Below are 12,463 nucleotides of genomic sequence, written 5' to 3'. Positions count from 1 at the left end.
GCATTGTATGGTGGTGGTAATAATGCACTGTATGGAGGTGGTAATAATGCACTGTATGGTGGTGTTAATGATGCACTGTATGGTGGTGGTAATAATGTACTGTATGGCACTGATAATTATGCACTGTATGGTGGTGGTGACTAGTATTTCTCCATTTTTTGCACATTATATATGAAGGTGTCAATAGCAAAGGCCAGTCCTGGGACCTGATATGGTAACCTCCCTCGGACTTGATCACATGTACTAACAACGTTGTACAGGCAAGGATGCTCTTTATTGCTTTTTCTTACACAATAAAAAGGCATAAAAATACAGTACAAAAAATGAGTTCTCAGAATTAAATCCAGAAACCTGAATGTTTTCTATTGCTATATAAATATGAAATTAATGGATACGAAAACAAAAAAGAACGTATAAAAATCTCCACTGTAGTTCACACCGCCAAGTCATCTGAACGAGCCTTACTACTTGTCCGACTGGTTTTACTCAAGCGTCGACCACTCTGGCAATACCCATTGGGCTTGTGGTGGGGCGCTGAATGGTTGTTCACTGGGGCACTTTGTGCATAGTTCATGTGGATAAACTGCCCTTGGCCAATGTCCTCTTCACCTTGGACCATTTCAGTGGCAAAGTTGGCCGTGTTCTGTTGCGATGCCAGAGTGTTGTTGAAAGGGTTGTTGAACTTACTCTTACTATTCAAGCACTGGTTAAAATCCGGGGGTGGAGTGCAACTTTGAGACCGGTGTTCCGGTTCTATGGTGGCCACTCTCAGTAGGTTGTCTTTGTTGGCAGACTCTTTGGATAATCTCTGTCTGAACTTTTTCCATAACAGGTAGTAGAGCTCTACAAGACTAAGTACAAGAGAAAGGGTCGCAACGGCCAGCATAAAGACGATGAAGACGTTCTTCTCGGTTGGCCGGGACACGTAGCAGTTGACAGGATGGGGGCATGGTTTTCTTCTACATACATAGAGCGTATCCAAAAATATCCCATACAGCATATATTGTCCAACAATAAAAGCTACTTCCATCGCCGTCCGGATGAGAATGCTGCACACGTAGGTGTTCAGTAGACTTCCTTCAATTCTGATCTTACCGCTGACCTCATCCCGATAAGTGATTTCTACTTTTTCGGCTGGGTACTCTTTTTGATGGTAAGTTGAATCACCGTTCATGTCCTGTTTGGCTTTTGCCTCTTCCTCCTTGAGCTTTTTTTTTTCCTCCATCCGAACGGTGTGCATGGCATGTCCCATGTAGAGCAGGGATGGAGTGGAGACAAAAATAATCTGGAGAACCCAGAATCGAATGTGGGAAATGGGAAATGCTTTATCGTAACACACGTTCTCACAACCAGGCTGGTTAGTGTCACACATAAAGTCAGATTTTTCATCTCCCCAGGAAGACTCGGCTGCAGTGCCCAGAACCAACATCCGGAAAATAAAGAGGATGGTCAGCCATACTTTTCCCACCACCGTGGAATGTTTTTGTACTTCCTCTAAGATATCTCCCAGAAAGCTCCAGTCACCCATGGCACCTTATTGCATAAAATATCTGTGGGAATAAGGAGAAGACAGAATAAGATGTCACAAAATCAATATATCTGTTGGTAGATTCTATTAACAACTATGGAATTACATCACTTGGAGCCCTTGGGCCCTGATGGAAAATGTGGAAAATGTATAATCCTGGTTTCTTCTTACATGGCCAAATGCTCTGACTGTCTGGCCTATGGTATTAGGCCAGTGGCTAGCTGTGCGGAACTACCAATACAAATGGTGAAGAAACACTGCAAAGCCGGGGCCAGGTATATATGGGCCCTATAATAAAGAACTTCATCTATCATTTATGTGATCAAGTTTGTCTAGTGCTGGCGCCAACCCCGATGCCAACAATACAGCACCAGAAGCCCCTGAATACATATAAGGTGTATTATGCTTCAGACAATCCCTACTCGCTAAAAGAGTTCCTGTAGAGAACCAAAGGAAGAGAGACTGCTTATTGAGAGTGTTAGATCTCACAATACCAGAAGCCCCTGAATACATATGAGGGATATTCTGCATTAGACAATCTCTACTCTACGCTAAAAGCATCATAAACTGATCACAAAGTGTCCTCCTGTTGGAACCCCCAGGAATCATCTGTGATTTGTGAGGAAACCAGGCAGTAAGTGTTCAATTTATCTGCAGCACCACCACAGGTCAAAATAAAGTATTACATGGTGTCCATTTTCCTCAATGGCTTGTTAGTATAATGCAGGACAGGACAGGTCCTCCAGAGCGAGAGACACTCCCTCCCAACTCTACTCAAGAGATGAAGATCCTGGGCCCTCTTTTTTTTTTTAAAGGGGTACTCCGCCCCTAGACATCTTATCCCCTATCCAAAGGATAAGGGGATAAGATGTCAGATTGCGTGGGTCTTGCAGCTAGGACCCCTGGGATTTCTGTACAGCACCTGGCGTTTGTTTAGAATGCTGGGTGTGGGCAACAGGGGTCGTGACGTCATGGTCACGCCCCCTTGTGATGTCACGTCACGCCACCTCAATGCAACTCTATGAGAGGGGGCGTGACTTGCATTGAGGGGGCGTGACGTCATGGTCACGCCCCCTTGTGATGTCACGTCACGCCACCTCAATGCAACTCTATGAGAGGGGGCGTGACTTGCATTGAGGGGGCGTGACGTCATGAGGGGCATGGTCATGATGTCACTACCCCGCCGCCCGCTCCAAGTGTTCAAAACAAAAAAGCTGGGGCAGCAGAGTACCCCTTTAAGACCTCTAGTCTGCACCAATGGTAACAAAATCTTCATATCAATCCTTACAGTTACTCTGGTAGCAGGGATTACATGTTATACTAGACTTGACAAGCTACAGAATAGCATAATAGATTCATTACATTTCCGACACACTCTTCCTGTGGTCTCATCAGTCACGAGGGAAGAAGCCGGTCAGCTGGTAACTTAAGTCAGTCATTGTTCTTCACGGCTGTCTCGTGCTCTGGACATCGTGGATCACCTCAGGAAGTATTGCGTGTTCCTGGTGACGAGACAACGTAAAAGTAAGTGCACCCATCATACACAACCTACACAAAAACACCATAAAAAACCCTATAGGTGGAGTGTGAAAGAACACCATTGACCCTCAAAAACACCATAACAAACCCACTAACCAAAACTTATAACAACATATGGCAAAACAGTAGTGTTGAGCACATTTATTCGTAATGCAAATTTTTTTCGTGAATATCGGCACTTCGCGATTTTGCGAATATTTAGAATATAGTGCTATATATTCATAATGACGAATATTCTTTTTTTTTTTTTTTTTCACATGTGACTTTTTATGCAAACTTTTGCATGGAAAAAAGAGTGAACGAACATAGCAAATATGCGAATTTCGCGAACATAGGATGAATAATCGTCAATATATTCGCGAAATATCGTGAATTTGAATATGGCCCCTGCCACTCATCACTAAAACACAGTGCAAAACGCAACAAAGTCTAAAAGTTGTATCTTCATTTGGCCCTTCAGGTCTGAAATCCAAACTTTCATTCACATATACAGTACATGATCGAAGACGGAAACTTTTCTAGTGTCTACCCTCAGTGACACCAGTCATCCAGACTAATGTAAATGTAATAGGGCAGGAATGTAAATGTAGGAAACCACAGGAGAAACCGTAGAGGAACAAATCTGCTGGGAACCAACAACGCCATGAATCTGTCTTTTCTGTCCGTGAGGAAGGGTGAACTATAAATTCTCGTGCCCTGGGAATTATGTTTTGTCGCTCTGTGTGTATGTGAATTCGGGTTGCCTGGCAGCGCCGCCATGTCGGATTACTGTGGTGATTTATTCCATGATGTACCGTACACAGACTATGTTTCGAAACATGGTCTCTGTGTACATCATGGAATAAATCACCTTTTGCATGATACTACTTTGGTGTACTGCATCGTATCTACTGTATGGACAAGAGAACCAGGGGACCACGGTTCTAATAGTGCCTGCACCCACTACACTGACGTGCTTTATTTGGATGTGCTGCTTATATTTGGACATTTGTATTTATCTATATATCTATCTATCTCCTATCTATCTATCTCATTTATATCTATCTCATATCTTCTATCTCATATCTATCTATCTATCTATCTATCTATCTCATTTATATCTATCTCATATCTTCTATTTCATATCTATCTATCTATCTATCTCATATCTATCTATTTATCTATCTATCTATCTCATATCTATCTATCTCACACTGTCAGGATTTGGCAGGCTGGATGTGGATCCTCTGTGTCAGAGAGGGATTGGCGTGGACCATGTCGGTGGACCGGTTCTAAGTTGCTACTGGTATTCACCAGAGCCCGCCGCAAAGCGGGATGGTCTTGCAGCTGCGGTAGCAACCAGGTCGTATCCACCGGCAACGGCTCAACCTCTCTGACTGCTGAGATAGGCGCGGTACAAGGGAGTAGACAAGAGCAAGGTCAGACGTAGCAGAAGGTCAGGGCAGGTAGCAAGGATCGTAGTCAGGGGCAACGGCAAGAGGTCTGGAACACTGGCTAGGGACACACAAGGAAACGCTTTCACTGGCACAATGGCAACAAGATCCGGCAAGGAAGTGCAGGGGAAGTGAGGTAATATAGGGAAGTGCACAGGTGAACATACTAATTAAAAGCCATGCGCCAATCAGTGGCGCACCGGCCCTTTAAATCGCAAAGAACCGGCACGCACACCCTAGGGAGCGGGGCCACGCGCGTCGGGACAGCACAGACGGGGATCGGGTCTGTTAAGCGTGTCGGGACGCGCATCGCGAGCGGGCGCGTCCCGCATCGCGAATCGCATCCCGGTTAGGGACATTATCGCAGCGCACCCGGTCAGCGGGTCTGACCGGGGCGCTGCGAGTAGGAGAACGCTGTGAGCGCTCCGGGGAGGAGCGGGGACCCGGAGCGCTCGGCGTAACATTACCCCCCCCCCCCCTTGGGTCTCCCCCTCTTTTTAGAACCCGAAAATTTGTAGATAAGGTCCTTGTCAAGGATGTTATCCTCGGGTTCCCATGACCTATCCTCCGGACTGCAATTCTCCCAATCTACAAGAAAAAATCTTTTACCTCTGACCGTCTTGGATGCCAGAATTTCTTTAACCGAGAAGATGTCAGAGGACCCGGAGACAGGACTAGGAGTAACAACCTTAAGGGGGGGGGTACTGTTACGCCGAGCGCTCCGGGTCCCCGCTCCTCCCCGGAGCGCTCACAGCGTTCTCCTACTCGCAGCGCCCCGGTCAGACCCGCTGACCGGGTGCGCTGCGATAATGTCCCTAACCGGGATGCGATTCGCGATGCGGGAAGCGCCCGCTCGCGATGCGCGTCCCGACACGCTTAGCAGACCCGCTCCCCGTCTGTGCTGTCCCGGCACACGCGGCCCCGCTCCCTAGGGTACGCGCGCGCCGGTTCTTTGCGATTTAAAGGGCCGGATCTACTGTCAGGATTCGGCAGGCTGGAGGTGGATCCTCTGTGCCAGAGAGGGATTGGCGTGGACCGTGTCGGTGGACCGGTTCTAAGTTGCTACTGGTTTTCACCAGAGCCCGCCGCAAAGCGGGGTGGTCTTGCAGCGGCGGTAGCAACCAGGTCGTATCCACCGGCAACGGCTCAACCTCTCTGACTGCTGAGATTGGAGCGGTACAAGGGATTAGACAAGAGCAGAGTCAGAAGTAGCAGAAGGTCAGGGCAGGCAGCAAGGATCGTAGTCAGGGGCAACGGCAAGAGGTCTGGAACACTGGCTAGGGATACACAAGGAAACGCTTTCACTGGCACAATGGCAACAAGATCCGGCGAGGGAGTGCAGGGGAAGTGAGGTAATATAGGGAAGTGCACAGGTGAACATACTAATTAAAAGCCATGCGCCAATCAGTGGCGCACCGGCCCTTTAAATCGCAAAGAACCGGCGCGCGCGCGCCCTAGGGGGCGGAGTCGCGCGCGCCGGGACAGCACAGACGGGGAGCGGGTCTGGTAAGCGTGTCGGGACGCGCATCGCGAGCGGGCGTGTCCCGCATCGCGAATCGCATCCCGGTTAGGGACATTATCGCAGCGCACCCGGTCAGCGGGTCTGACCGGGGCGCTGCGAGTAGGAGAACGCTGTGAGCGCTACGGGGAGGAGCGGGGACCCGGAGCACTCGGCGTAACACACATCTATATATCTATCTCACATTCTATCTATCTATCTATCTTATTTATATCTATCTCATATCTATCTATCTATCTATCTCATATCTATCTATCTCATATCTATCTATCTATCTCATATCTATCTATCTATCTATCTATCTCATATCTATCTATCTATTTATCTATCTATCTCATATATATTTGTCTATCTATCTATCTAGTACTCCAGAGAACAGCAGTACACAAATACATTTTTGGTGTAAAAATCAGGAGAGCAACGTTTTCGCGGCCTCTCGCCACCATTATCAAGCCCAAGGGGGGGCGGGGGGGCATACACGCAGTAGAAAACACTCTCATTCTGGCAGATTGACTTTAGTGTGTCTTTATTAAAACTGCTACTCGAATGCAATTACTTTTTATTTAACGACGCATGTTTTATGCAAATGAGGGGGACTGCAATGGGTAGTAATATGGTGCCCACCTATGCCAACCTATTCATGGACCAGATTGAGTCAATCTATGTGTCGCCCCAATTTCAGCATGTACAAAAATGGGTGCGTTACATAGACGACATTTTTGTCCTATGGACAGGTACTGAACAGGAGCTGCTCTGTTTTCATGAGATTCTGAATAACATTGAGGCCGACATAAAATTTACACTAACTCACTCTACTGAATATGCCAACTTTTAGGATGTAACAGTTGGGATAGATGGAGATAAAATCACTGCAGATCTATACCATAAGCCGACTGATACAAACACTCTTCTCACATTCGACAGTGCACATCCAAGAGCACTAGTGAGAGCATTGCCATATAGTCAAATGCTCCGTGCAGATCGTATAACTGACACGGATGCCAAATTGGAAGAGGCACTGTCGAAAGAAGAGTTCTGAATTCCTTAATAGGAAATATCCTAAAAAAAATGATTGACACACAGAAAGCACAGATCATACAGTTGAGACACAACAAACAAGAACAGGGACGTAATACTGACTCTGGTGACAAGAGTATGGCCAATGAGAACAGAATTCTTAACATCATCATTTAACATCATCTGTAATTCGCAAACATTGGCATCTAGTACGTGATGGACACACACAAGTTGCTGAATTTAAACTACCTCCCCTCATGTCATTTCGCCGTGCCCCAAATTTAAAAGACAAAGGAGGAGATTTATCAAAACCTGTGCAGAGGAAGAGTGGTGCAGTTGCCCATAGCAACCAATCAGATTGCTTCTTTCATTTTCCACAGGCCTCTAAAGAGGCCTGTGGAAAATGAAAGAAGCAATCTGATTGGTTGCTATGGGCAACTGCACCACTCGTCCTCTGCACAGGTTTTGATAAATCTCCCCCAAAATCGTTAAAACAGATGTATCCACTGTTACGCCTAGCGCTACGCCTCTGTGCCTCCTCATGGCTCCCGTCCTTGTGTCACCCTGCCCCGTGCCAAGCTTCACCCTCTGCCCTCCCTCCCCATTCCCACTCCTGCTGTACTGCCTGCCGTTGAGGAAACCCTCCATTCTTTCCCGGTGTCCTCATCCCAGGGGAGGCAGTTACCGGACAAAGAAAAGGGGAGACCTAAGGGGGGGGGGTACTGTTACGCCTAGCGCTCCGGGTCCCCGCTCCTCCCCGGAGCGCTTACGGCGTCTCTCTCCCCGCAGCGCCCCGGTCAGTCCCGCTGACCGGGAGCGCTGCACTGTCATGGCCGTCGGGGATGCGATTCGCACAGCGGGACGCGCCCGCTCGCGAATCGCATCCCAGGTCACTTACCCGTCCCGGTCCCCTGCTGTCATGTGCTGGCGCGCGCGGCTCCGCTCTCTAGGGCGCGCGCGCGCCAGCTCTCTGAGACTTAAAGGGCCAGTGCACCAATGATTGGTGCATGGCGCAATTAGCTTAATTGGCTCCCATCTGCTCCCAGACTATATCTGTTCACTTCCCCTGCACTCCCTGGCCGGATCTTGTTGCCTTGTGCCAGTGTAAGCGTTTAGTGTGTCCAAAGCCTGTGTTACCTGAACTTCTGCTATCCATCCTGACTACGAACCTTGCCGCCTGCCCCCGACCTTCTGCTACGTCTGACCTTGCCTCTGCCTAGTCCTTCTGTCCCACGCCTTCTCAGCAGTCAGCGAGGTTGAGCCGTTGCTAGTGGATACGACCTGGTTGCTACTGCCGCAGCAAGACCATCCCGCTTTGCGGCGGGCTCTGGTGAAAACCAGTAGCCTCTTAGAACCGGTCCACTAGCACGGTCCACGCCAATCCCTCGCTGACACAGCGGATCCACAACCCGTAAGCCGAATCGTGACAGTAGATCCGGCCATGGATCCCGCTGAGGTGCCGCTGCCAAGTCTCGCTGACCTTCCCACGGTGGTCGCTCAGCAATCGCAGCAGATTGCCCAACAAGGACAGCAGCTGTCGCAGTTGACCGCCATGTTACAGCAACTTCTGCCTCTGCTACAGCAGCAACCATCTCCTCCGCCAGCTCCTGCACCTCCTCCGCAGCGAGTGGCCGCTCCTAGCCTCCGCCTGTCCCTGCCGGACAAATTTGATGGGGACTCTAAACTCTGCCGTGGATTTTTGTCTCAGTGTTCCCTGCATATGGAGATGTTGTCGGACTTGTTTCCTACAGAACGGTCTAAGGTGGCGTTCGTAGTAAGCCTTCTTTCAGGAAAGGCCTTGTCTTGGGCCACACCGCTCTGGGACCGCAATGATCCTGCCACAGCCACAGTCCAGTCCTTCTTCGCTGAAGTCCGGAGTGTCTTCGAGGAGCCAGCCCGAGCTTCTTCTGCCGAGACTGCCCTGTTGAACCTGGTCCAGGGTAATTCTTCAGTGGGCGAGTACGCCATCCAATTTCGTACTCTTGCTTCCGAGTTATCATGGAATAACGAGGCTCTCTGCGCGACCTTTAAAAAAGGCCTATCCAGTCGCATCAAGGATGTGCTGGCCGCACGAGAGATTCCTGCCAACCTCCAAGAACTCATCCATTTGGCTACCCGCATTGACATGCGTTTTTCTGAGCGACACCAAGAGCTCCGCCAGGAAAAAGACTTAGATCTCTGGGCACCTCTCCCACAGCATCCTTTGCAGTCTACGCCTGGGCCTCCCGCCGAGGAGGCCATGCAAGTGGATCGGTCTCGCCTGACCCAGGAAGAGAGGAATCGCCGTAGGGAAGAAAATCTCTGTCTGTACTGTGCCAGTACCGAGCATTTCTTGGTGGATTGCCCTATCCGTCCTCCACGTCTGGGAAACGCACGCACGCACCCAGCTCACGTGGGTGTGGCGTCTCTTGGTTCTAAGTCTGCTTCTCCACGTCTCACGGTGCCCGTGCGGATTTCTCCTTCAGCCAACTCCTCCCTCTCAGCCGTGGCCTGCTTGGACTCTGGTGCCTCTGGGAATTTTATTTTGGAGTCGTTTGTGAATAAATTCCGCATCCCGGTGACCCGTCTCGTCAAGCCGCTCTACATTTCCGCGGTCAATGGAGTCAGACTGGATTGCACCGTGCGTTACCGCACAGAACCCCTCCTGATGTGTATTGGACCCCACCACGAAAGGATTGAGCTCTTCGTTCTCCCCAACTGTACCTCTGAGGTCCTCCTCGGTCTGCCTTGGCTCCGGCTTCATTCTCCCACCCTTGATTGGACCACCGGGGAGATCAAGAACTGGGACTCTGCCTGCCATAGGAAGTGCCTTTCCCCCCCTCCCAGCCCCGTCAGGCAAGCCTCTGTGCCTCCTCATGGCTCCCGTCCTTGTGTCACCCTGCCCCGTGCCAAGCTTCACCCTCTGCCCTCCCTCCCCATTCCCACTCCTGCTGTACTGCCTGCCGTTGAGGAAACCCTCCATTCTTTCCCGGTGTCCTCATCCCAGGGGAGGCAGTTACCGGACAAAGAAAAGGGGAGACCTAAGGGGGGGGGGGGGTACTGTTACGCCTAGCGCTCCGGGTCCCCGCTCCTCCCCGGAGCGCTTACGGCGTCTCTCTCCCCGCAGCGCCCCGGTCAGTCCCGCTGACCGGGAGCGCTGCACTGTCATGGCCGTCGGGGATGCGATTCGCACAGCGGGACGCGCCCGCTCGCGAATCGCATCCCAGGTCACTTACCCGTCCCGGTCCCCTGCTGTCATGTGCTGGCGCGCGCGGCTCCGCTCTCTAGGGCGCGCGCGCGCCAGCTCTCTGAGACTTAAAGGGCCAGTGCACCAATGTTCACTATATCTGTTCACTTCCCCTGCACTCCCTGGCCGGATCTTGTTGCCTTGTGCCAGTGTAAGCGTTTAGTGTGTCCAAAGCCTGTGTTACCTGAACTTCTGCTATCCATCCTGACTACGAACCTTTCCGCCTGCCCCCGACCTTCTGCTACGTCTGACCTTGCCTCTGCCTAGTCCTTCTGTCCCACGCCTTCTCAGCAGTCAGCGAGGTTAAGCCGTTGCTAGTGGATACGACCTGGTTGCTACTGCCGCAGCAAGACCATCCCGCTTTGCGGCGGGCTCTGGTGAAAACCAGTAGCCTCTTAGAACCGGTCCACTAGCACGGTCCACGCCAATCCCTCGCTGACACAGCGGATCCACAACCCGTAAGCCGAATCGTGACATCCACTACTGTAAGTAGACAGAAATATTTGAGTATGAAGAGTACAGGTAGCTTTCCTTGCAGAAATTGCATCAATGGTAGCTATATGAACAAGGGACCCAAATTCGTACATCCACAAACCGGACATGAATACGACATAAGACACTATCTGAATTGCAACTCAGATTTTGTCATTTATGTTCGTTGGTGTCCTTGCAACATGCTCTATGTTGGTGAGACGAGTTTGGATGTAAAAGCTCGTCTCAACCAATATAGATACTCAATACGCAAACAAAAGCTTGACTTACCAGTCCCAAAACACTTCTTTGAGGCAAAACACAAAGAAAAGGACCTGAGGTTCATGCTCTTGGACCACATTGCACCACTCAAAAGGGGTAGGGATAGGGTGACAGCCCTCAAAAAATGTGAACTAAAGTGGATTTTCACCTTAAACACCATGAGGCCCGGGGGCCTTAAAGGAGTACTCCGGAGCGCTGGTACTTAAAAAAAAGTTTACCTCATCTGATAGCTCTTTCAAAGACCTTTCCAACGATACCTCATTTGTCAAATTTGGCCCAGCCATTCTCTTGTAATTGCCACCTGTAGCAGTAAGCAGCCATGTCATAAAGACTACATTTCCCATGACTCCCTGCACCAGCTTCCTGTTAGCTGCTGCTCTCTCCCCCTCCTCCCCCCCCCCCCAGGAAATTATAATAAATTATAATAAAGTGATGCCCACAGCTCCTTCCCTCCTTCCTCCTCCTTCCATGTGCCCACTAGCGCAGTGTTTCCCAACCAGGGTGCCTCCAGCCTCCAGGGTGCCTTCGGCTATCCGGGCATGCTGGGAGTTGTAGTTTCGCAACAGCTGGAGGCACCCTGGTTGGGAAACACTGCACTAGCGTTGTCACAAGAATGCTTCCCATCGCTACCATCACCGCTAGTGGGGTCCCTGTGCCCACTAGCGGTGTCACAAGAATGCCGAGCACGGCTCTGTTCCCCGTCCCTGTCAGCTCTCAGGGTACGAGCCTCGCGCGCGGCTAACATAGTACTGCGCAGGCGCAGCACTACGCAAATAGCGTAGGGCTAACGTAGGCAGCGATAGGAGCCTAGCTTTAGCCCTACGCTATTTGCGTAGTACTGCGCAAGCGCAGAATAAATTAACTTAGGGGGAGTAGCCGACTCCGGGCTGGGAGGCCGACACAGCCCGCAGTGACTCATGGGAGCGATGAGTCACCGGGCGAAGATGGCGCCGGATCGTGAGGAAGACGCGGTCGAGCGTCATCAAAGGACCCAGCTTCCGGCCAGATGGAAAAGCGAGGAGAAGTCTGGGAAGAAGCCGACATGGACAACGTGAGTACATTACAATGTTATATAACTTTGATTTATGCTTCATTTCCCCCCTAATAGGTTACCATCGGAGTACTCCTTTAAAGGGGTACTCCGCCCCTAGATATCTTGTCCCCTATCCAAAGGATAGGGGATAAGATGTCAGATCGCCGCAGTGCCGCTGCTGGGGAGCCCCGGGATCGCCGCTGCGGCACTGCGCTATCATTACAGCACAGAGCGAGTTCGCTCTGTGTGTAATGACGGGCGATACAGGGGACAGAGCATCGTGACGTCATGGCTCCGCTCCTCGTGACATCACGGCCCGTCCCCTTAATGCAAGTCTAAGGCAGGGGGCGTGAAAACCGCCGCGCCCCCTCCCATAGACTTGTATTGAAAGGGGCGGGCTGTGACGTCACGAGGG

General features: G+C 50.6%; 1 protein-coding gene across 10 annotated transcripts in view; it reads right to left on the bottom strand.

Moving 5' to 3' along the window:
• Positions 1–263: 263 nt before the first annotated feature.
• GJA5 (gap junction protein alpha 5) overlaps positions 264–12,463 on the bottom strand; it is a 77,845-nt gene continuing 65,645 nt past the window's right edge. For 5 of the 10 annotated variants that reach the window (XM_056559738.1, XM_056559739.1, XM_056559741.1 and 2 more), the window contains exons 2-3: positions 2,891–3,030; positions 264–1,550 (exon numbers count right to left, since the gene is read on the bottom strand). In XM_056559738.1, the coding sequence (XP_056415713.1) occupies positions 434–1,528 (1,095 nt within the window). In that variant the 5' untranslated portion in view covers positions 1,529–1,550; positions 2,891–3,030 and the 3' untranslated portion in view covers positions 264–433. Of the gene's footprint in view, positions 1,551–2,890; positions 3,031–4,259; positions 4,280–11,024; positions 11,079–12,463 lie in introns of those variants that run through there. The other 5 variants (XM_056559744.1, XM_056559746.1, XM_056559745.1 and 2 more) reach the window with 3 other exon arrangements.

This window comes from Hyla sarda, chromosome 2 (assembly GCF_029499605.1).
Source record: "Hyla sarda isolate aHylSar1 chromosome 2, aHylSar1.hap1, whole genome shotgun sequence".
Taxonomy (NCBI): Eukaryota; Metazoa; Chordata; class Amphibia; order Anura; family Hylidae; genus Hyla; species Hyla sarda.
This window is presented reverse-complemented; position numbering and strand designations above follow the sequence as displayed.